Consider the following 23,046-nt stretch of genomic DNA (forward strand, 5'->3'; position numbering starts at 1 on the left):
GCAACAATTTCACAGATAAATACAACAGTTTGGAGAGATAAAAAAGTAATATGTTCATCTTCACAAGCAGAATTTCCCGTTCTCCATTCCAGATGGTTCAGAACACAGATAACTCTCTGAATTAGAGAACTTATGCTGCCCCCAACAAGCATCTATAAACTACTGATGCAGTAGACTGATCAACCAATAAGCTGAAAATCTTCTCCTAGTAGAAAATTATTAGAAAGATACCTGTTTTTATCAAATGAAGTTCTAGCCAAGCGCGATTGCAATATAGCAGTTATCTAATGTGGAGAGAAAAGAATAGTTAATATGATCTATGATTCAAATGCAATTAGAATTTTATTATTAAACAGTAATATCAGAAACAACTGGTTACTTACCATGGCAGCTTGATCTCCCATCTTATCTAGACAAGAAGCCCTGTAAAGCTGAAGAACAATAAGCTTTAAAATGAAACAGCAGTGGTCCCACACATAGCTCAGTCAATAGAAACTAGGGGTGGAGGGCTTTAACATTCTTGGTGACTGAGTACTAAATGAGCTATTATTGTTTCTTTTTAAAGTAGGACAGTTTTGTTCATTGCTCCTGTCATGTTATTACTTTGTCTATATGCTACCACCCTGCACAGTAAAAAGTAATAGAGGTAGCTTAGGACTGCTGTCAGAACTAGATGCTGTGTTCAACTACTACATTTTAAAAACAGATACTCCAAGAATTTCACCTTAAGAACAAATATTTAAGAAATCTCTCCATTAAATACCAAAAAATATGCTGTGATGAAGCGTGTAGTGATATCAAATAACCACATACCTGATGAAGAGTTTGCACAACATCTCCTAGTTTCCCAGGAACATCCAGTTGGAATAAATGGTCTGTTCTACCCTAAACCCAAAAGCAGATTTACTACAAATGAGTTTAAAATAAAGTTCAGCAGAAAAAAAAATTAAAATTAAAATCAAAATACTCTAAAACCTGGTCAAAGTATGCTATCCAAGGTTGCACTATACTTGAAACACTCCAAAAGCAATGTTAAACCATATTTTTTTTTTCTTTACAAATGTATCTTCCCTGTGGTAACCTCTTTGAGCAGTATTTAGTCCATTATTTAATACAATACAACATAACGGCTTTGAAGTGAACCAATTAATATAGTGTAAACATCAGTAAAGGCAGAATTACACCAGCTCTGCCTATTTTAATATTGGGTAAACAGGTGAAAACATACAACTAGTAACTGACAAGTTACATTTACACAGTTACTGTATATCTTTTATACAAAAGATACTAGCCCATCAAATCTTTAAGGACTAGGTTACAGAAGCTATCATTCTTCTCTACATAAATAGTTCTGAGCTGAAAAGGTCCCAAATCCACACAAACACATCGTCCAGCATATGCGGCACACCTGTTTTTCCTCTACAAAGTTCTCCCAGCATAAGTATTATTTCGCAGTATGTATTTCTGGTTTTGACTTAAGTATATTAGAAGTATGCAGATGTATCAACTGCTACTAACTCTTACATATAACTCATATTTAGCAAAGGCAGTGGGATCTCTTGATGACTCCTGAACATAGTATAAAACTCTATCAAAACATTTCTGCAGGGTTTTGTAATTTCTCAGGCTAGACTTTAAAATAAATATATCAGTAAGACTACATTAATTGGATTAATCTAAAATTGGAACGAAGACATGGAAATCTATCTGATCTTCAGTGTAATATAGGTGATCTGAGCTGAACTGACAACTCGACTTTTTCCAACAGGAAAGCATGTTTCAGGAAGCAAATGGAGATGGAGGAAAGGGAGACAAGAAATTCAGTAGCAATTTAGATAAAAGCCTTGCAGCATTTCATCCAGAGTACCGTTTTCCTTCAATAAGGAACAAACTGCTTTCAGAAATCCTAGCGGATAGTCTACACAAATTGCTTACAGCCAACAATGTGAAAGCTTTTGTGTGCATTTCTCTCTGTAGCTCTCCAGTCATATGCAAAGACATTAGCTCAGTATTTTGGAACTGAATTAAAACAATCAATGCAAGACATGGAAGATAAAATGTACTACCAAATTCCAGCACTCAGTGATGTGTCTGGAACTGGCAAGAATTTAAGGAGAAGATATTTAGCAGCAACAGAAAAAAAATCTGAAATTATTGAAGGCAAACTAGATTTCTTGTTTTAATATGTAGAAGCATAGCTGCACTTTTGTGAAGTAAATTGCAATGGTGAACTGTCAGGAATGTTTTAGGTATGAATGAATCTTGACTTAGGAGAAAATAAAATAAAAAGCCCTCCAAACAGCCCTTTTGATTATTTTCTCTTTTCACTGTATCAGTAATGCAGTAAGATATTTGTATGATAGTTAATAAATCTTGCACATGGAGGCAAAACTGAAAAGGACTAGAAGAGAAAACAGCTTCAATCCATGAAGAATTAATGGCATAAAGCAAATAACCAAGGAAAATAAGAAAATTCTAAATTAGAGACAGATCTAACCAGCAAACCAACTGAAGCCGTTGTTGAGAGAACGTAGATTATCTCTTCCCTCTTTGATGTTCATTATAGTAATGCAAATTTATGGACTACCATTCTTGAAATTTCTTACTTCAACAAATTTGTTGAGAAATATAATTCTGACTGTTTCAATTCTTGGGCAAATATAGCGTTTAATGACTCTGCATTTTCATTTTGTGTTTATGCCTTAACTCATCCTGCATTCCAGGTGAAAAGCTCTTAGTTCTATGCCTTGAAGCCTCCAGGCTTAGAATCAGAGCAGATCTACCCTATCAGCAGAAAGCAATCAGAAGTAATCTCTGTTTCTGCTGTGAGCAGACTTATCTGTCATTTCTTTGAACTGTGAAGCACTCAACTGGGAATATCAATTAGCAATCTCTCATTTCAGGTGTAAGCAGAACTGAGAAGAAGCCATACAGCCAGGATGCAGTGTCCACTGAATACTAGCAGCCAGCTGACAGCTCGACTGTTGAGCCCACAGAGCTGCACATCAAGGTAAATAGCAAGTGTCAAGTCTGCAGTGTGTCTTCCAAGAAATATCACAAACCCACAGTGGAAGAATTCAGATACTTGTTTTTATCAACATGCACAATTGCTGTGGTTTTCTGTATTTTTTGGGTTTTATGTTTTTGGGGGTTTTTTTTAAGCTTTATTGTCATATTCCTCAAATGAGCATTATCTTTCAGGAAAAAGAACATAAATCCTTGCAAAAATTTGTTTGCTAAGAATAGTGAAAAAATATGTACTTACTCTTACTGTTTTATATGGTGCAATAATGTTTCTTTCTTTAATGAGAAAAACCTGAAAGAGTAAAAGAATTTACAGTTTCAGTCCTTGAAAAAATAATGAAATAAATCAGAAGTACTGATAAGTACAAAGCTAAGAACACTGTTTAAGCCAGCAAAACACTAGTATGCAATGTCCCACTTTAGTTAACCCAGATAAACTGCAGAAAAATGACCTTTTATAGCAGCTAACTGCAAGAGAGGCAACCAGCCAATGTAGTTCATAGGATTATTTACTTATGTAGTTTATTAGCAGGTTTTCATTCTAATCATATGACCTTAACGGAGTTGCAAGATTAAAACCAATAAGCCCAGCCACCAGCCTAACTGCACTCAATAGGAGGATCCTCTCCTCCCTACTCTTCTGGTATCTCACACCCTCAGGATTCTGACTTTATGGAATTACTCCACAGCGTAACTCACAATGTAAACTACTGTGTAAACCTGCACTGATGAACCCCTTCCTCCCAGTGCCAAACCTTTTACTTTCAGTTCCATTTGCCATGAATACCACATTTAGTTTCTCATCCAACAGCCTGTTTTTGAAAAGTTTCGTTTTTCTCATGCTATTCTCAGATCTGAGAGGACCCTTCCTCCCAAAAACCCTGAGGAAACTGCTCCCCTTCTACTGAACATTCTCTCAACTCCTATAGATAGACTTCACTGCTAGCACATTGGTTTGTGGATATTACATTACTATCTGCTGTCTGAAAGAAGACAAGCCAGAAATAAGTCACGGTTCTGCTCTGTTTGTAGGGAAGGCTCAAGCTTGCTAAATCTCAGGCTGGAGTATAAGACTCAGGATTGGTTCTCTGAACTACACAAAACACACTGGACTGCACACTATCAACTATCTACTACTCCATGACCCAAGAGACTTGGTTGATCAAAGGGCTTATTCCAGGGCCTCATTTGCTTCTGACAGCTAGCACAATGTCTGTGGTTCTACACTGCAAGGCATTGTGGTAGCAGCCTCAAACCTTGAGCAAATATTAAACTTGCAAGAACAGATGCTGTACCATGCTCTAGCCAGAAGCTTTCTCTTACAGCACTGTTCAGCCAGAAGAAAGCGGTACGCTTAGAAGCTTACAAGCTCAGCATGACTCTCTAAGTGCTACATTAAAAATAAAACAGCAATTAGTGCCTTTCATCTGACATCAGCATGTACAGACCTGAATTAGGCCATAGGAGAATAGGAAACAGAGTAAGAGACACCTGCTTTACACTTAAATAACTCTTCTGCAGTATAATTAAACATTTTTCTACAATGAGAGCCCCAAAATACATAAAAAGGAGACAATACAAGTGAAAAAAAAAGGTAGCATTACAAAAACTCTAACATACTGTATTCATTTCCTATTTTGGAGGATTTTCCTGCAATTTCATCTTGAGGAAAAAATATTGAAATTATCTCTAATTACTATTATGTTTGCGGTATTTTGTAGCCACAAGCTTTTAAGTTGCCTGTTACACAAAGCAAAGTTTCTTATCCAACTATTGATTAAGAATTTTTCTGAGTCTGAAAAGGCAAAAATATTTAAGATGTTCCAATTATCCGCTATGTGTGGTTTCCTACAGGGCAGGAATTCTATTTACAAAATATATATATAATTAGATGGTGATTTGTTATAAGTACAACTAGTGAGTACTTCACATAGAAGTCCCTATGCCTTTTATACAAAATGCCCATTTTTATCATGTCACCCAACTATTTTAGAACATTTCCCTAAAGAAAGGAGGAGAACTGGCAAGCTACACATAAGAGGGGCAAAGAGTAGGGGCTGCTAACCACTGTTGCCATTTCAAAAGTTAACTCTCCTTTCCTAATAAGTGTTTTTTTAATCATTTCTTCTTCAGAACACATACTAATGATGTATGGTGGAACAATTGCATGTAACAATTAAAAGCATCTTTTAAAAAAACATTCAATACACAAAAAAATTACCCACACAAGAAACCTTTACTGTACAATACTCTTAACAGAAGCAGTATCAAGATCAAATTACATATACTGATTACTTTAACACAGTCCACAAACTTCTCTAGCATAGACAATATTTAATGCAGTTCCGAGTGGCGTCCCCAGGACTCAGTGCTGGGCCCAGCCCTGTTCAGTGTCTTTATCAATGACCTGGATGAAGGCATTGAGTGCACCCTTAGCAAGTTGGCAGATGACACTAAGCTGGGTGGAAGTGTGGATCTGCTGGAGGGTAGGGAGGCTCTGCAAAGGGATCTGAACAGGCTGGACCGCTGGGCTGAGTCCAATGGCATGAGGTTTAACAAGGCCAAATGCCAGGTCCTGCACTTGGGGCACAACAACCCTGTGCAGTGCTAAAGGATAGGGGAACACTGGCTAGAAAGCTGCTCAGAGGAGAAGGACCAGGGGGTGTTGGTTGACAGCTGACTGAACATGAGCCAGCAGTGTGCCCAGTTGGCCAAAAAGGCCAATGGCATCTTGGCTTGTATCAGAAACGGTGTGACCAGCAGATCCAGGGAGGTTATTCTCCCTCTGTATTCTGCATTGGTGAGACCGCACCTCAAATACTGTGTTCAGTTCTGGGCCCCTCACCACAAGAAGGATGTTGAGGCTGTGGAGCGAGTCCAGAGAAGAGCAACAAAGCTGGTGAAGGGGCTGGAGAACAGGCCGTATGAGGAACGGCTGAGAGATCTGGGGTTGTTTAGCCTGGAGAAGAGGAGGCTGAGGGGAGACCTTATTGCTCTCTACAACTACCTGAAAGGAGGTTGTAGAGAGGAGGGTGCTGGCCTCTTCTCCCAAGTGACAGGGGACAGGACGAGAGGGAATGGCCTCAAGCTCCACCAGGGGAGGTTCAAGCTCAACATCAGGAAAAAAATTTTCACAGAAAGGGTCATTGGTCACTGGCACAGGCTGCCCAGGGAGGTGGTTGAGTTACCATCCCTGGAGGTGTTTAAATGATGGGTGGATGAGATGCTGAGGGGCTTGGTTTAGTGATTGATAGGAATGGTTGGACTCGATGATCCTGTGGGTCTTTTCCAACCCAGCGATTCTGTGATTCTGTGTGAAATGCTTGAGTTCATTTTTGACTGCAGCAGTACTTAACTAAGCACGGCTATAGATTTTAGGTATTGTTAAAGACAGATTTTACAAAGACGTTAGAATGTTCCCACCTCATCTTTTCTTTCCTGATATAAAAACATGAACATTTTTTGGAAACTTTTACAGCTTTAGATCATCTATCAACTGCAATTTATCAAAGCTTGAAGTATATTCCCTCGGCTAACATTAAGTAGGAACAAATGCAAGTTAAGTACAACTCATGATTGAAACTTGAGCCCAGTATTTCAGGACAGTTACTAAAATTATTTGGTGGGCATACAGCACAGTCCAAAGGTTTCACAAAGCTGAACTGTAAGGGTCAAGATGGCTTCAACATTACCACTAGATACAGCAGAAAGCAGGAGAAAACCATATAGCAAGACCAGAACCAAGATGGTTAATAACCAATTTAATTTCAGTCTATTCTTGCTTTTCATTCAATTCTAACACTGCCCTAAGATCCATTATAAAAAGCACAGTGAAAAGTTCCTTACCAAACTAATGACTTCACGAAGTCATTAACAGTTTGAAGTTTCCAGCACCAACATCTTCACATTAATGCTAACTTTTTCACACTAATTAGTTTTGTTTCCACTTAAGCCCCCACCCTAAGATTTCAGCTCTGAGAAAGACAGCATTAAATAATGTAATCTCACTCATTTATACATCAAGAATCTGTTATGTAGGTCTTACCTGATTACATATAACGGAAATCCCTCCAGAAGTATCCCTAAAATGTAAATAACATATTTGAAGAGGTGTATGTTTCAGCTTTAAAGAGAATTAAATATTTTCAGTTACTCAAATTCACGTACCGTGTGAAAGGGTTCTTTCCTTCATTGTCTTCTGGGGCTTTTATACTAATGCAGTCTCTCAGCGGTATCTGCAGCAAATTATAAGAATCCATACTCCTTCTTAAATCTTTTTAAAGAGAATCTTAAGTCACCAAAAAACTGTACAGTTGCAACGCTTACCTTGATAATGGGTTGGACACTGTCATCAGGTTCAAAAATTATTGACTTGGAACAGATTTTAAGAGAGCCTCTGAATTTTCTAAAAGGAACAATAAAAAACCAAGTATTTATATATCTATTAGAGATAAATGAGATTAGAATGACTCCAGTAAATAAATGTATGTAAAAGTTTTGTACCTTTCATCTCTGCAACCTTTCTTTCTAATATGATTAGCTGTGTGCTGTTCAAAGTAGTATTCTTCCAAGTTAAGAAGAAGCAGTGAAAACCTACAAATAAATAAGAATTGTTTATTTAAAAAGAAGATACCATGAAAATGAACATTCTTAATAAAATATGTCAAGTGTTTGTGAAGTCTTCACTTCCTGTGCTGTGCCCCACACCCAAAGAATGAATTAATTTAAATTACCTTTTTAAAAGAACAAACCCATCTGGAAAAACCGTGCACCCATGAAGATCAACTGATGCTCTTCCAACATATATAAGGTTTCATATTTGATTCTGTTCATATGTCTCAAGTAGTAACTGTCCTAACATTGCCAGTCCTTCCTCACAGTAAACATTAGTTTAGTCCCAATTAATACATGCCAGTCGAAATATGCCATGACACAAAAGGAGGGCAAGAACAAATTGCACAGAATGGAGATTAGATCTCTCTGAAGCAAAGCCAAACTACACTCACCTAAAGTGTTAACACAGCCATGGTTTTCACAACACGGCTGAGCCACTTGATGGAGAAACTCTGAGGAAGCATTGCCTTCCTCTCCAAAAACATTTCTGCACTTTGTCAGTACCAGTGCCTGTTGAACCCCACAGGAAACCTGTCTGTGGACCAATTCAATAGGCAATAAACAACAGTAAGAACTACATATATAAAAAAAATTGACATCTTCTAAGGTACTTAACTGCAGGAGCCAGTACTTGCCAGTACAATGCCAGTACTAGTATGAGGCAAATCGGCTAGATTAGCTATAACATGAAACTGTATTCTCTAACAACTTAACTTAAACTGCTGCAAGTGATCAAAACTGACCAACTTTACTAACAGGGAGAACACAGTCACATAACCATTTCAGCTGCGGTGAATGACAGTGGGTATTGGCACAGCAGGAGGAGCAGAAACACCTTATACTTATGTTAGAAATACAACGGCTTGTTTGTGTGCAGCACTGGCCTGATCTGCAGAAGTACTGAGTATTTATTCATATCCACGCTTTGAGCCTTTTGTACTGTGTTCATGATGTGCCTCACAAGAAATGCTTATGACAATGCTCATAAAAGCCAAGTGTCCCCAGAGCAGTATTCAAATAGCAGTAAACATGTTGAGAATTCAAAAAATGAACCAGATAGCTTGCTCGTTAGGAAAGCATATTTCACAACAGAACAAACATCATTATTGGAAAATACATCTTGTTCACCTGTATTTTGTGTCTGTGTTGTATTAAACAGAACACAACAGAGGTTTATTCCAGCTACAAGAAACAGTGGATTTATATACTCAAAACTGCATGTCCAAGACACTTTGTCCTAATGCTCTACTGCTTTTTTTAAAACAGCATTATCTTTACCTCTCCTCTCTTGAAAACAGGTGGTTTATGATGCCATTAAGAAACAACCGATGTTAAAATGCTGGAAAACATACAAATTGGAACGGTATATGCCACACAAAACTTAAGAAAATTCAACATACATCTGCAAATGTTTCTTTAGGCTGTACCGCAGTTGCTGCTATTGTATAGTTTTTGAGTATCTCTAGGTTCCCATGGAGCTTCAGGGGGTTTGCCTTCTGCTTTCTCAGAATACATAACTGCAGTTGTCTTCTGTTTGTCATGTAAGTCTGTTCTTCAATTCACTGCCACCTATGAAAACATGTCCTACCAACGGGTGTAAACCAAATTTCCAATTTTCTGACGCTCTGTTACGTTCGAAGGAGCCAAGTTATTCTTTTCATAGTTATTTTGACTACGCATCTTCAGGAAGCTAAAATAGAAGGTCTAGTTCTGTGTTTTGAGGTAAAATAAAGATTCACTAGGAACAGCCTACAAGCTAACAGGGAAGAGAAGTATGAAAACATAGCGGCTGCCACATAGTTAACATGAAATCACTTTTTTCAACACATCCATTTGAAATCATCTGGGACAAACCCAAAATTTCTGGGATTCTGCAAGCTCAGATCTAGCAAGTTCTCAGACATTTTGACTGAAAGTTTTTTAATAATGCTACATGAGGATATATAAAAAGCACTTCACCATCAGAATATTTTCACTCTTGTATATATACACGTACACATTCAGCTTATTATCCACAAGCCAAAAAGAAAAAAAAGTGAAGAACAAAGCTAATACCCAGATTTGTTTGAAAAAATTAAATCTTCTACTTTTTTCATCACAGAGCAGAGATTATCGGCACAGGAAACAATGCGCTTCATCACAATGGTGTTCATGGTCCCACAATTTTTCTTCCAAGACAACTGATAATGCCTGGTCAATAGAACTAATTTCTGAAATTCTTCATTCTTGGACTCTTTCCTCCACCTATTCTTTTGACAAACGCCTCACATTTTTATACTCTTCCTAAATTAACCTGCTGGTGGTACTGGTAATTACTGCACTTTCCTTTTAAGTTTTTGGTAAATGCAGAATTCCTTCATACATTCCAGATAAGCCATGTTTTTACATCAAAACATTGGCTCTGTTATTCACAGTAGCTACAACAAGCTTACATAAGTCAAAATGCATAAGCCAAGAAAGTTCTCTTTCAAATTTGTCAGGATAACCATCTTATAGAAACTGTTGTATCTTTATACTCAATCCTGTACGTATCAATAGACCTTCTCAAAAATCAGAACCTGGGGGCTACTGGGAAGCGTTTGAGGTACTTTTCCTTGGCATCATCCTCACTCCTGCTGAATCAGATGATTTAAAGAAAAAAATAATGCACAAGGTATACACAGAAACTCAATATAAACTCTTCGTGTAGGCTAACTAGGTACTGTAGGAAATTAGATGTTTCCTCCTTTTTTAAATGCAGTATTTACTAGCAGCATCAAGTTTACCATTTTGTTATTAGACTCTGTGACTCTTCCATACAACTACTCACTACCCAGTTCTGCAGTCTCTGCCAAGCATTTCTCTGCTTGTTGCTAGTCCTACCTGCAAGTCCATTTATCTTAACTGCATTTTCCAGTATTTTCAGGCTGCTGAGTCCCTTCTGCAGGCAGACAGACCCAGACATCAAATCTCCACAAATACAATCACCAAATTCTACTTTTCTCAGGCATCCATTGCAATGGGGATGGAACTTAGAGCCTGTCCAAAGATTCTGACACAAAAACTGTACCTTTCAAAATTCCACCTTCCTTGGTCATAAAGCGTCCCTCACAAACCACATGATTTCACTGCCTGATTTCACCAGGACAAAAGAACATATGATTAAAGGCATCATCAGTTAAGAAGAAACATTGCTATTCTTTTTCCTGGAGTCCAACTGCTTGTGTACACATATTAAGTCTATCTTTAACTTTTTCATGATCCTGCCGGTGTGTTCCAGCCCCCTGGAGCTTTTTGTGTCTCTTTATCTTGCTGTTCTCTTTCAATGGCTCCTGATAATAGTCCCCCTTTCCTTCATTTCTACAAATACGTTTTCAAGATCTAGTTACAATATCAAACCTGGAACCAAAGTTTTCAGACTTGCATCTCAACTACTTGCTAACAAATCTAGACCAATTCAAGTTACTGCTAATTATAAACTATGGTGACTATGAAGCACAACCTCTGGAATAACCTTCTGGAATTTCTCAACTCATCTCAATCCTTATAGCATAAGTATAATATTTAAATTTCATTTGGCTGCATTAATAGGGTTGTCAAAAAAAAGGAAAAATCAAGTTTTATCAGATGTTACTAAAGCACAGTCAGAGCCTTTTATCTTCATAGAACAGACTTCCTCCAAAAAAATAAGTAGAGCCACTGATCCTTATTGTATCAACAGGTTCTCTCTTGAGAGCCATCACTGCACAGGATGATACTTCAGACTTGCCGCATTTAACAAGTATTTACAGTTAGCAAGGGAACAGATCAGTCTCTGGCATGTTGCATGAGTAGGCAAACAGAGCGTTGTGAAGGCCTGAAAAAACAGGAAATCACAAAATGACAGAATTGTTTAGGTTGGAAAACACCTTTAAGATAGAGTTCAACCATCAAATCCATCACAACAGTTATACCATCAAAGCAAAGGGGATCTTCAATGTGCAACTAAGCGGCTGGAGTCTAGGCTGACTGAGCTGAAGAAGGTATTCCAGAGACACTTAGGATATCAAGATGACTGACACGTAAAATTCATATAGTACCAACTGCTATGTATTCCTATAACATAAATTTGTATGCACACTTTGTAAAGATCTAAAATAGTAATTTAATTCTTCTGTGCATGACAAAGAAAAAAACAACAACCCACAAAACCAACAAATAACAGTAAGAAGAGAACACGTGATACCTTGCATAAGAAAATAATTAAATCTGTAACAGTTGAGAACTGTATTTTGGTCTTCAGCAGCACAGCAGCTGTACTGTTCCCTGTGCTGAGTAATTAACAGGACACACTTTGAATCTGTAACTGACTCCACTGCCACAGAAGAACCTCCTGGATCACAATGCAAATGACATCATGTAAACTGAGCCTAAGAAAGCCATTCCCAGTCTACCCTCCCAGCCTTCAAGTCTGACCCCAAGACATTAAAAAACCCTTTAACCTCAGCAATTAGTCAGACAAACTGTTCTTCCAATGGGAAGGACTGGACAACTTTAATAATGCAACTGGCTCCCTCCCAAAAGTTAAAGAAATGTATAAATATAATATTATTTTTCCCCAAAAAGCAAACCATAAGTGTTAACTGGGAAATGTACAAAAAACATACTATATCTACAATGGAAAATATATGGCCCTTTCAAATTACCAAGAAGAACTAGTACCTGAAAAACCACTTCTGGTTATAACAGAAACATTTATGTCTCATTAAAAAAAAAGCAACGGGATCTTCTATGTGTGCCTGCTGTTCTCGAACTTTGTATTCCTGTAATACAGTAATAATCAAATATCATAAACTATTCTGTTTCAGGCAAACAGAAAAGAATCAAGTTTGAGATATTTTTCTGAGCATCAGCAAGTGGTTCATTTTAATCAATTTTCAAAATGTATAACCCAATTGTTACTTGCAACTTCAAATATAAATGATTTAATCAGCATTTATTAAAAACATACTCAGAGAATGGTAATGCTATAATGTCTCTTGGAAAGTAACTCAAACATCTGTTGACACAAAATCCTTTGAAATCAAGCAATAAAACTTGCACCTTAAAGTGTATTACAAGATGTTTTTATGCTGGCTTCCTAAAAATGACACAATTCAGAGGTTTACGTTCACAAATTTTGTGGTAACTATGTTCTTTAATAGCTTGCAACAGACTGATGAAGTTAGTAAGCCACAGTCATGTCTACAGGGATCGTTCACCATTTTATTCTTATATATTGAACTTGACATACTGGACTATTCAAAAAAAAAAAACCCAATATATTATTTTGAAAATGATAGAAAGACAAATTGGACATGATTTTCAAAGAAAGCTCAGAACTCATGAAATTAGCTGTAGGGGATGAGAGTTCAAAAGATGTTTAATGCTTTATATTATTACTTCTTAACAGTCTGGTCTTTATCCTCAAAGTCTCTCCAACAGCAAACAAGCCTTCACAAAACTTCTAAAAAGAAATGCTATCCTTTGAAAATTTGAACTTAAGAAAAGAAAAACTTCAGTAGCTTCACCAGTCCAACCTAACCTATCAACTTGTAATGCCTCAAAAACCACCTACAGTTTTGGAGACCATCCACTTCTGACTGAAGCAGCCATCACATTAGCCAACAGACCAGAACACAAGCTTCTGTTCAGAGCTGTGAAGTTTGTCTAGGACAGGTTTAGAAGCCTGAATCAGTCCATAAAAGGGAACCAGCGACAGTAAAATGTGAAGGGGCCAGGGACAAGTACAAAGTGGCCAAGAACAAGACGTCACCCCTTGGAGGGAAGCAAGCCTGTGCAGCGGCTCTGCTGTTAGAGACACTGAGAAAGATGTAGTTTCATTTCCCAGGATGAAGTGAATCGGCAGCAGCACCACCACCAGGGCAAAGCCGTGAGCTTTAGGGAGAGTGGAAGGACACTTAAGATGTCACATTACAAGTTTAATGCAAACTCTGTATCTGAAATCAACAGCAGAAGCAGCTTAGAGGACTGAGGGAAAAGAACATGCTAGGTAAGGGCACAGCTTCTATTATAACAACTCACATAGCTGGAATTGAAAAAAAAAAATCAAGCAACTTTAAAGATCATAAGGAGTTTCTCAGATCTCAAATGGAAGGAGGATTTTTTCAGTCACAGTTGTTTCTGTCTGTCTGTCTAGTGGTGAAGGCTGAGGGAAAGGAGGGGAGGCAGTAGATAATCAGTATAATACAGTCACACATGCCTCCATACACCCCCAGATAACTTCAATGAAGGCTCTAAGATCATTCGTGTTGGAAGAGTTAAGTTCCCGCCCCGTGTTAGACATATAAAGAACCTGGTATAGTAAAATGTTAATCTTTTAATACTGTATGATGGAGATGTTTGCACTAATTACGTAAGCACCTATACTTAAGGGGAGAGACAAATTAAATCATGCTAATGTAATTTTACTTGAAGACTTATTTCAAATTCTTGTCTTCGTATTGTCCTAGAAAAATTATACTCCGAAAATCTTGCATTTTCTTGTGAAGGGAATCAACATTGGTCTGAAACGTACCTTCAAGAGAAAAAAAAAAAAGGAAAAAAAAGCAGGCATCTGGCCAAGTAAATGACTTAACGTACGGCATCAAAAAGACAGGGGCGACACAGGCAAGTCTGGTAAATGAACAAAGCAGTGAAGAACTCTGGTTGCTCTTTTCTAAATACATAGTCGAAAGTGCCTTGTTTATTCTTGCCTTTTAGGAAGAGCTCCCATGTAATTGCCACTCAGAAAAGGGCTGAGAAACAGAGTCAAGAACACACCCAAGACGCATAGCAAAACTTCACCTCACCCGATGCCATCTACTATTCACAAGGCTTGGGAATGCAAATACACCCAAACATTCTTAGTGTTGTTCATGGAATGCAACAAAGCAAACCACACTTTGCAACCTACAATCTGGGTTTATACATCCTGCCAAGATGCTAAAAATACCTTCCAAATAAAAATTGTGTTGCATCAGGCTTAGTTTACTTGACAATTTTACCATTCTTTGCTCAATATGCATGCCTCTCTATACTTCAGTTTGAAAAGACCTCATCTGAGCCCCACCAACACGGAGGTGCAGGGTGAACAAAACAAAAAAGTTCAACAAACCTACAATTTACTTTATATACCAATGTCACCTACAAACCGAAGCACTGGATTTGTTCAAATCAGACACAGGGATGAATGTGGACGAACTAGTGTCTTGGCAAAACCCCATTTATATCATCCAGAAAGCACTTCATTGACCCCTCTTTGAATTCTTAACCTGTGATTGAATTTTTATTATTTCCAACACTTAATCAGAGAAGTACATCCTGGAAATGTGCTGGGACACAAGGCTTTCAAGTGGTTGACCCAACACACCCTGTACAATCACTTGATCCGATATTGGAAGTACAATCCTGATAATGGAAGGAGATGGCCAGGGATGAAAAAGCCAAAATCAGGAGCAGCCCACAGCTGCGTAAAATGAATTCTAAAACTAAGCCCCTTCCTCACAAGAGAAAAATATCTATAGGCCAGCTGTGGGGCTCCCTTGCTGATGTTTGAATAAAAGCCTTTAGGATGTATATTTTGTCCCAACAGAGTAAGACAAGGCTACAGATTTTTAAAAAACAAAAAACCTCAAATGCCAAAGCAACCGCCACACAAAAAATCCACCTGCAGGACCTACGTGCTGCCAGCAGGTTGCCTTGTGTGAGTGATGTTCCCAACAATACAGATGAACCTCTAAAACAGGAAGCTAAGCAGCATGCACGACAAACCAGAAGAACTATATTATAGCCTCTGTATCAAGTGTTAGGCTTCCCCACATTTGGGCACATCACCAAGAGAACCAAGAACTCAATTTTTAAACAAAGCAACAACCTGAGCTCAACACCATACCATTTAATTTAAAGTTTCGTATCTAAGATTGCTTGTAAAGAAGGATTCCTGTTTTCAAATGCTATTTTAGGGATTAAATAAATTGGATAAGCAGGCACATGCCACTAATTAAAAAGGGATGTAGTAGCTCAGCTTTCTTTAATCTGTACACCCAGACAAAGTGAAAATAGAGATGAATACAGATGAAATAGAAATACAATACAGTTGAACTTGAAGGGAAAATTCCTGCCAGAATGAACCCTGCTCAGTAGGACGTGGGTTTGTTTAATCAAATGTAAAGTGAAACCCGTTTCTTGTTCTCAGTATGCACACAAAGGACACTCCAGTGTTTTCTTGTTTTCTTCTCAAAAACTGCATACAGTCAGAAAAGTAGGATTATGTAACCATATATTAAAGCAGTTCAACTAATTAGTTAAGAGGAAATAAGTTTTTCATCAGTTCAAAACAATCTGACCTTCCTTCCCCCTAACGCAATGGCATAAGAAGATTAACTTCCTACCTACTAAGTTTTACAGTACTCTTAACCAGAACTTACATAGTTTGCAGTTTTGTAGAAAGCAGTGTACAAACAATAACAACAACCAAAAACACAAACAAACAAAACAAAACAGCACATGACATGCAGTTGCTACAATGTTTAAAAAAAGTTCTGGTCATCTCACTAGGAAATATCAACACCAAGATTATTTAAACCAAGGGAAGTTTTGAAGCAGGAGTTAGTCTCTAACAATTACCCAGCAAGAAGGCAAAAAGAAAAGGTCTAAGAAGCCGTCCCTTCGATTAAGTGACAAACAGCTTTTTGTTGCTGCTGTTTTAATACAGGACTAGAAGGAAAAGAGGAGACAAAATGTGAGACCCCAAAAATCTTTTAATCACTTAAATATTTTTAAGATTCCCTAATTCAGTAAAGCACAGGAAGAGAAGAAGGAGAAGAACTGACACGGGATGCAAAATATATACAAAATCTACTTTTATTTTACACAAGCATAAATTTGCTAGGCAAGAGGAAGAAACAGAGAAATGAGTTTGCAGATATTTAGACAGGAAAAGCTACCAGCACAAATGAGAAGATGACTCATCTTTCATGAAGTGCTCAAATTACAAAGTCAAATAATAAGATCCTAAAATGCTTCCAAGTATGAGCAAAGAAAAATATTTCTCATTAGAAATGTTCAATAACTGCAGATCCATAAGGCTGACAGACATCAATATGTTGGATTTGTTTTCAGGGCTTTTTAGAAGAAGTTCAGATCCTACTTGCATTTTTTTGGGGACAAGTTGGATGAGTTTTAGCCTTTTTCTCAGCTTCTCAAAAAAGAGATGAGTATTTACATTAAAACCTTAACAAAGCTAACGTAGTCATTCTTGTAGATTTTCCTGTAGTGAAAATGTTACTTAAAAATAAAAAATCCTTCTCTTTTCCTTTTACTCAGGAAGTCTGTCCATTCTCCCTGTAGCCCTTCATACACAAGTGAAACCACAGCAGCCCCCCAAAAGCAACAAGAAGATATACAAGAAGACAAAAAGCTATCCAGAATACGTCTGTACTTTGAAAACACTACAAAAATTCCAGTAGTTTCACAGGCTGAAGAGCTATGAATCAGAATTTATATGGACTGAGTGAGTCAAGCTCTTTGTCATGTGGTTTTCTCGCCAACAATAAACAGTGCTGCATAACCAGCAGAGATGTCTATTGAGAGCATCGGAGATCCACACAGGGCTTGCAGGGGACCGTGGTCCAGCTGCTGTGCCTGCTGAGCCCCCAGTTTCTGCAGTGGGAGGTAAACGGGAAGCCCTGCTCCCCCCAGAGATGACACCCATGTTCCTCTGCTGCATGACCCACACTGACTGATTGCTGCCAAGTTATAGACATTTCCTACATGGAAATATTAAGATTGCATTGAAAGTTTGTGACAAGTCAGATGCAGATAAGCCACAGAAAAGAAAGCAGGACACCAGCTGAAAATAATAAAGTAAATTCAGGATATAATAAAGCATGCACGATAAGCCTTTCTTGTGTGTTGTTAGCCACAAGAACACAAAATAGAGATTACAGTCAGAAAGCAGGAAAAGAGTAATTGAATTTAACACTTTAAAGAGCTGTCACGGAGTCTGTAATTTAAAGGCTGACAATATCCTGATTATAATGTTCAGAAAAAAAACAATTACTCTGCTCCGTCTATAGCAAAACAGAGCTGTAACTCCATGCCACTACCATGACTGAGAATAAACAAATATAATAAAAACCTACAGACACGATTTTCACGCGGTTTACTCCAGGTTCCACAGCCTTTCCAGTCTTAACTCTCTTAAATCAATTTATCTGTGTACACAAAGAAGTTTGTAAGCATTCAACTGATTTAAAATCAATTTTAATTAAACCCACTTTATCAATAAACAAATGCATAATTCACCGTTTTACCTGGAGCAAACCAGTCCTAGAGGCAGATTTGCAGTGCCATGAAGGCAAGGAAGAGAGAATTTTGTACATGTATTTTACACAGTATTTAAATTGGCAATTTTACGTAAAATTAATGTTTCTAGTGAAATCCCTCTGATCTAGGCAAATGATTAAATGCAGTATTTGACTATAAATTCTTGTAATTTTAGTACTCATTGCAAGATTAGGTAGCTGATAATTAGGTCTCTGTATGCCTTTCCTAACCTTACTAGCAGCTCTTTTTCACAGGTTAAGCCATGTAGAATTTGAGGGCTGTGTTCTCAGCCTCTGGTTCAGTATACACTGCTTAGAGAGATGGTTGCACTTCCTTGTGGAAGCGTCCTGAAGAGAACTTGTAAAATAGCACAGGGTGCTTTGTAGTCCTGATATAACCTGGTACGACCTTATTTATCTGCTCTGTTGGGGAACGCTAACTTAGTCTCTTGAAAGGCAGGTGAGATTTAAATATCAGAGACTGAATTTTAACAGAAGGGAGCGTATTTACTTTATTAAAACAGGTTTAGAACTCACACTAACTATACCAGAAAAAAACAGCAGATTCTGTTCCTTGAGTAAGATCCCTCCTCAGACCTTCCTTGTCCCTGTTACTTTATGAAGCTGATGACTTTGCTCCTTTCCAACACCCATGCATACTGGGTGTCATTGGAAGCATAAGAGTCACTCTGCTGTGCTTTATAGCTACTAAACAGGGTACCACAAATGTCAATCTGCAAAGTGGATAAGCAGTTGAATCCTTTCTCTGTATAGCCAGTGTTTTAAAGGAAAAGCCTTTTAGTAAACGTGTTACATACCATCCATATGGCAATGGAGACCTTCCTTGTCATGAAGCTGATGACCTGTCTTCCTTCTAACACCCATGTGTGCTAAACACCGAGTTAGTTCACGCCAGGCGAGCGGCATGCTAACCTCCACCAGGTCTGTTCCACAGCCTTTCCAGCCTTAACTCTTGAGAATGGTTGGCCACCAGATTTAAACAGTAAGAACTGTGAGGGGAAGCCCAGGACAGCCTTCCTAGAACTGTTCCACAGCCTTTCCAGCCTTAATTCCCCAGGAATTCTTGGCCTCCAGATTAGAAGGGCAGCCCAGGAAAACCTCCTTAGGTCTCTTCTAGGTTGGAAAAGACCCACTAGATCATCGAGTCCAACCATTCCTATCAATCACTAAACCGTGCCCCACAGCATCTCATCCACCCATCGTTTAAACACCTCCAGGGATGGTAACTCAACCACCTCCCTGGGCAGCCTGTTCCAGTACCCAGTGACCCTTTCTGTGAAAAATTTTTTTCCTGATGTTGAGCCTGAACCTCCCCTAGCAGAGCTTGATGCCATTCCCTCTTGTCCTGTCCCCTGTCACTTGGGAGAAGACGCCAGCTCCCTCCTCTCTACAACCTCCTTTCAGGTAGTTGTAGAGAACAATGAGGTCTCCCCTCAGCCTCCTCTTCTCAAGGCTAAACAACCCTAACTCTCTCAGCTGTTCCTCCTAAGACTTGTTCTCCAGCCCCTTCACCAGCTTCATTGCTCTTCTCTGGACTTGCTCCAGAGCCTCAACATCCTTCTTGTGGTGAGGAGCCCAGAACTGAACACAGGGTTCAAGGAGCGGTCTCACCAGTGCCGAGTACAGAGGGAGAATAACCTCGCTAAACCTGCTGGTCACACCGTTTCTGATACAAGCCAAGATGCCATTGGCCTTCTTGGCCACCTGGGCACACTGCTGGCTCATGTTCACTCGTTGTCAACCAACACTCCCAGGTCCTTCTCCAGGCAGCTTTCTAGCCAGTCTTCCCCTATCCTTTAGCACTGCATAGGGTTGTTGTGCCCCAAGTGCAGGACCCGGCACTTGGCCTTGTTAAACCTCATGCCATTGGTCTCAGCCCAGCGGTCCAGCCTGTTCAGATCCCTTTGCAGAATCTCCCTACCTTTCAGCAGATCCACACTTCCACCCAGCTCGGCCACCAGATTAGGACAGTACCACCTACAAGGGGAAGCCCAGGCCAGCCTCCGCAGGTCTTTTCCACAGCCTTTCCAGCCTTGGGAATCTTCAACTACCAGATTAAACCAGCAACAACTACGAGTGGAAGCCCAGGGCAACCTCCCTAGGTCTCTTCCACAGCCCTTCCAATCTTAACTCTCAGGAATCGCTGGTCACCAGTTTAGAACAGTGCCATCTACAAGCGCCCCCCCCCCCCCCCCCACTTTCACGCCCCCTCCCCATTCTTACGCCGCCGCCACCCCGCGGCCGCTCCGCTCTCACCTCTCCTTGGAATAAAGCTCCCGCTCCAGCCGCCGCTTGCGGATAAAAGCCATGGAGCCGGCGGGGCCCGGTGCCGCGGCCGCCACGGCAGAGCAGGCCAGGCCGCGCCCCGGGGAGGCGGGGAGAGCGCTGGCGGCCCCAGAGAGGCGGGGGGAAAGGGGCAGCCCGGGACCTGGTTCGCTGTTGGGAGCTGGAGTTAAGTCACCGTCCTGGCAAAGGCGGGTGGGCGGTTGTGCGAGCTACGTGCCAGCGCTGCGGATTTCCTTCGCGCGGCCCTTTCGAGAAGGCAAACAGTTCTTGCGGATGTCGGCTCTGGTCTTCGTGCAGTCGTAGAGTGGTTTGGGTTGGAAGGAACCTTAATGATCAGCCAGTTCCGCCCCCACTGCCGTGGGCAGGGACACCTCCCACTGGATCAGGCTGCTTGAGGTCCCATCCAGCCTGGCTTTGAACGCCTCCAGGGATGGGGCAGCCACAGCTTCCCTGGGCAACCTGTGCCAGCGCCTCACTACGCTCATCAGGAAGAATTTCTTCCTTATGTCTAGTCTATATCTTCCTCCAGTTTAAAGCCATTCCCCCCTCTCATCCTATCAGGCCCTATCACAGTTTTCAAACCGTGATCTGTCTCCTCCTTAAATCCTGTGAGCTACTCCTAACAGGTCCCTGAAAGACAGCAAACCCAAACCTGAGCATACACAGCGCTTCTCATATTGAGGTTTATGGGTTCACAAATCAAAAATGTTTGATTTAAGCTAGAGTTAAGTAACTGTATTCAGAAATGCAGGCAGACTTTTGTACAAGCCACATGCCAGTATTGCAGATTAACCTCAAACAGGTGCTTTTACAAATAGATAAGACAAAAAAAAAAAAATAAAAGGTTAACACTTCCCAACGTAGACCTGATTCAGCCTCAGCACTGAGAGTAAGCTAGAGTCAAGTAACTGTATCTAAGTAATTGTAATTTTTGAAAGTTAGTCAGGATGTCCTAATAGCATGTTGATTTGTTTGGGTTTTTTTAATAGCATGATTTGGCTTTGTTTTTTTTTTCTTTTTAAACAGTGTTTTCCCTGATACTGTTCTTTGGGAAATGATAACATCCTTGTTTCAAGTATGATGTGTGTTCTCTAACCACCTCTGTTTGCAGTCTATCTAAAATGCAAGCTCAGACAGAAAGCTGACTCCAAAAGCTTCAATTACTCAGGTTGTTGTGAAGAGGTTTGGTTGTTGTGAAGTTCATAATACCATTAAAATTAGTCCTTGGAAAGTAACCGAACATGCGTAATATTTGTGGAAAATTCATACATAGGCATTTAAGTGGGAAATGTGTTCTGTAACCAGCTCTTGACCCGTTACACAATTAATAGAAATCATTCCTTTCATGCGTCCAACAATGAAATCACAGAATCACTAGGTTGGAAAAGACCCACAGGATCATCGAGTCCAACCATTCCTATCAATCACTAAACCAAGCCCCACAGCAACTCATCCACCTGTCTTTTAAACACCTCCAGGGAAATTGACTCAACCACCTCCCTGGCCAGCCTTTTCCAGTACCCAGTGACCCTTTCTGTGAAAAACTTTTTCCTGATGTCAAGCCTGAACCTCCCCTGGTAGAGCTTGAGGCTATTCCCTCTTGTCCTGTCCCCTGTCACTTGGGAGAAGAGGCCAGCACCCTCCTCTCTACAACCTCCTTTCAGGTAGTTGTAGAGAACAATAAGGTCTCCCCTCAGCCTCCTCTTCTCAAGGCTAAACAACCCTAACTCTCTCAGCTGCTCCTCGTAAGACTTGTTCTCCAGCCCCTTCACCAGCTTCATTGCTCTTCTCTGGACTTGCTCCAGAGCCTCAACATCCTTCTTGTGGTGAGGAGCCCAGAACTGAACACAGGATTCAAGGAGCGGTCTCACCAGTGCCGAGTACAGAGGGAGAATAACCTCCCTGGACCTGCTGGTCACACTGTTTCTGATACAAGCCAAGATGCCATTGGCCTTCTTGGCCACCTGGGCACACTGCTGGCTCATGTTCACTCATTGTCAACCAACACCACCAGGTTTTTCTCCTCCAAGCAGCTTTCTAGACAGACTTCTCCAAGTCTGTAGCACTGCACAGGGTTGTTGTGCCCCAAGTGCAGGACCTGGCATTTGGCCTTGTTAAACCTCATGCCAATGGTCTCAGCCAGCAGTCCAGCCTGTTCAGATCCTTTTGCAGAGCCTCCCTACCTTCCATCAAATTCTTCCACTCAGAATGTTAAAGGATGCTTGTTTTCTAAAACTCCAAAACAAGTCTTGAGAGAGTGTATATGCTGACATTTTGGGTATCATAAGGGAGGCTGCTCTGCGCTCTCACCCAGACTGCGGCATTGCTGCAGCCCCTTCATGGCCAATAGGGTGGGGGAGCCTAGGCCAGGCAGGGGCCACCGGACTTCCCCAGGGGTGAGGTGGTGGAAGCTGGGGATCTCTCACCTCGGGAACAGAGCTGCCCACCCATGCTCCCTTCCTGGGTCCCTTTCCTTAAAACTTCATGGAATCACAGAATCACAGAATGACCTGAGTTGGAAGGGACCCGCAAGGGTCATTAAGTCCAACTCCTGCCCCTGCATGGGACAACCCCGAAATTCACACCACGTGTCTGAGTGCATTGTCCAAATACGTCTTGAATATTGTTAGGCTTGGCACCATGACTACTTCCCTGGGGAGCCTGTTCTAGTGCTCCACCACCCTCTGGGTGAAGTGACTACAGCCATTCCTCATACGGCTTCCCCTCTAAAGCCCTCACCAACTTGGTGGCCCTCCTCAGGACACTCTCCAGTAGC

At 40.3% G+C, this 23,046-nt stretch overlaps 1 protein-coding gene across 2 annotated transcripts in view; it reads right to left on the reverse strand.

The window, feature by feature from the left end:
- Positions 1-20,366, reverse strand: part of NSMAF (neutral sphingomyelinase activation associated factor) — a 40,000-nt gene extending 19,634 nt beyond the window's left edge. The window contains exons 1-9 of one of the 2 annotated variants that reach the window (XM_069854140.1): positions 20,241-20,366; positions 7,528-7,617; positions 7,351-7,429; positions 7,192-7,259; positions 7,070-7,106; positions 3,266-3,316; positions 814-885; positions 384-431; positions 232-284 (exon numbers count right to left, since the gene is read on the reverse strand). In XM_069854140.1, coding sequence (XP_069710241.1) covers positions 232-284; positions 384-431; positions 814-885; positions 3,266-3,316; positions 7,070-7,106; positions 7,192-7,259; positions 7,351-7,429; positions 7,528-7,617; positions 20,241-20,293 — 551 coding nt within the window. In that variant the 5' untranslated portion in view covers positions 20,294-20,366. Of the gene's footprint in view, positions 1-231; positions 285-383; positions 432-813; positions 886-3,265; positions 3,317-7,069; positions 7,108-7,191; positions 7,260-7,350; positions 7,430-7,527; positions 7,618-20,240 lie in introns of those variants that run through there. The other variant, XM_069854141.1, reaches the window with a different exon arrangement.
- Between the last annotated feature and the right edge of the window lie 2,680 nt (positions 20,367-23,046).

The sequence above is a fragment of the Phaenicophaeus curvirostris genome, chromosome 3 (genome assembly GCF_032191515.1).
Source record: "Phaenicophaeus curvirostris isolate KB17595 chromosome 3, BPBGC_Pcur_1.0, whole genome shotgun sequence".
In the NCBI taxonomy this organism is placed as follows: Eukaryota; Metazoa; Chordata; class Aves; order Cuculiformes; family Cuculidae; genus Phaenicophaeus; species Phaenicophaeus curvirostris.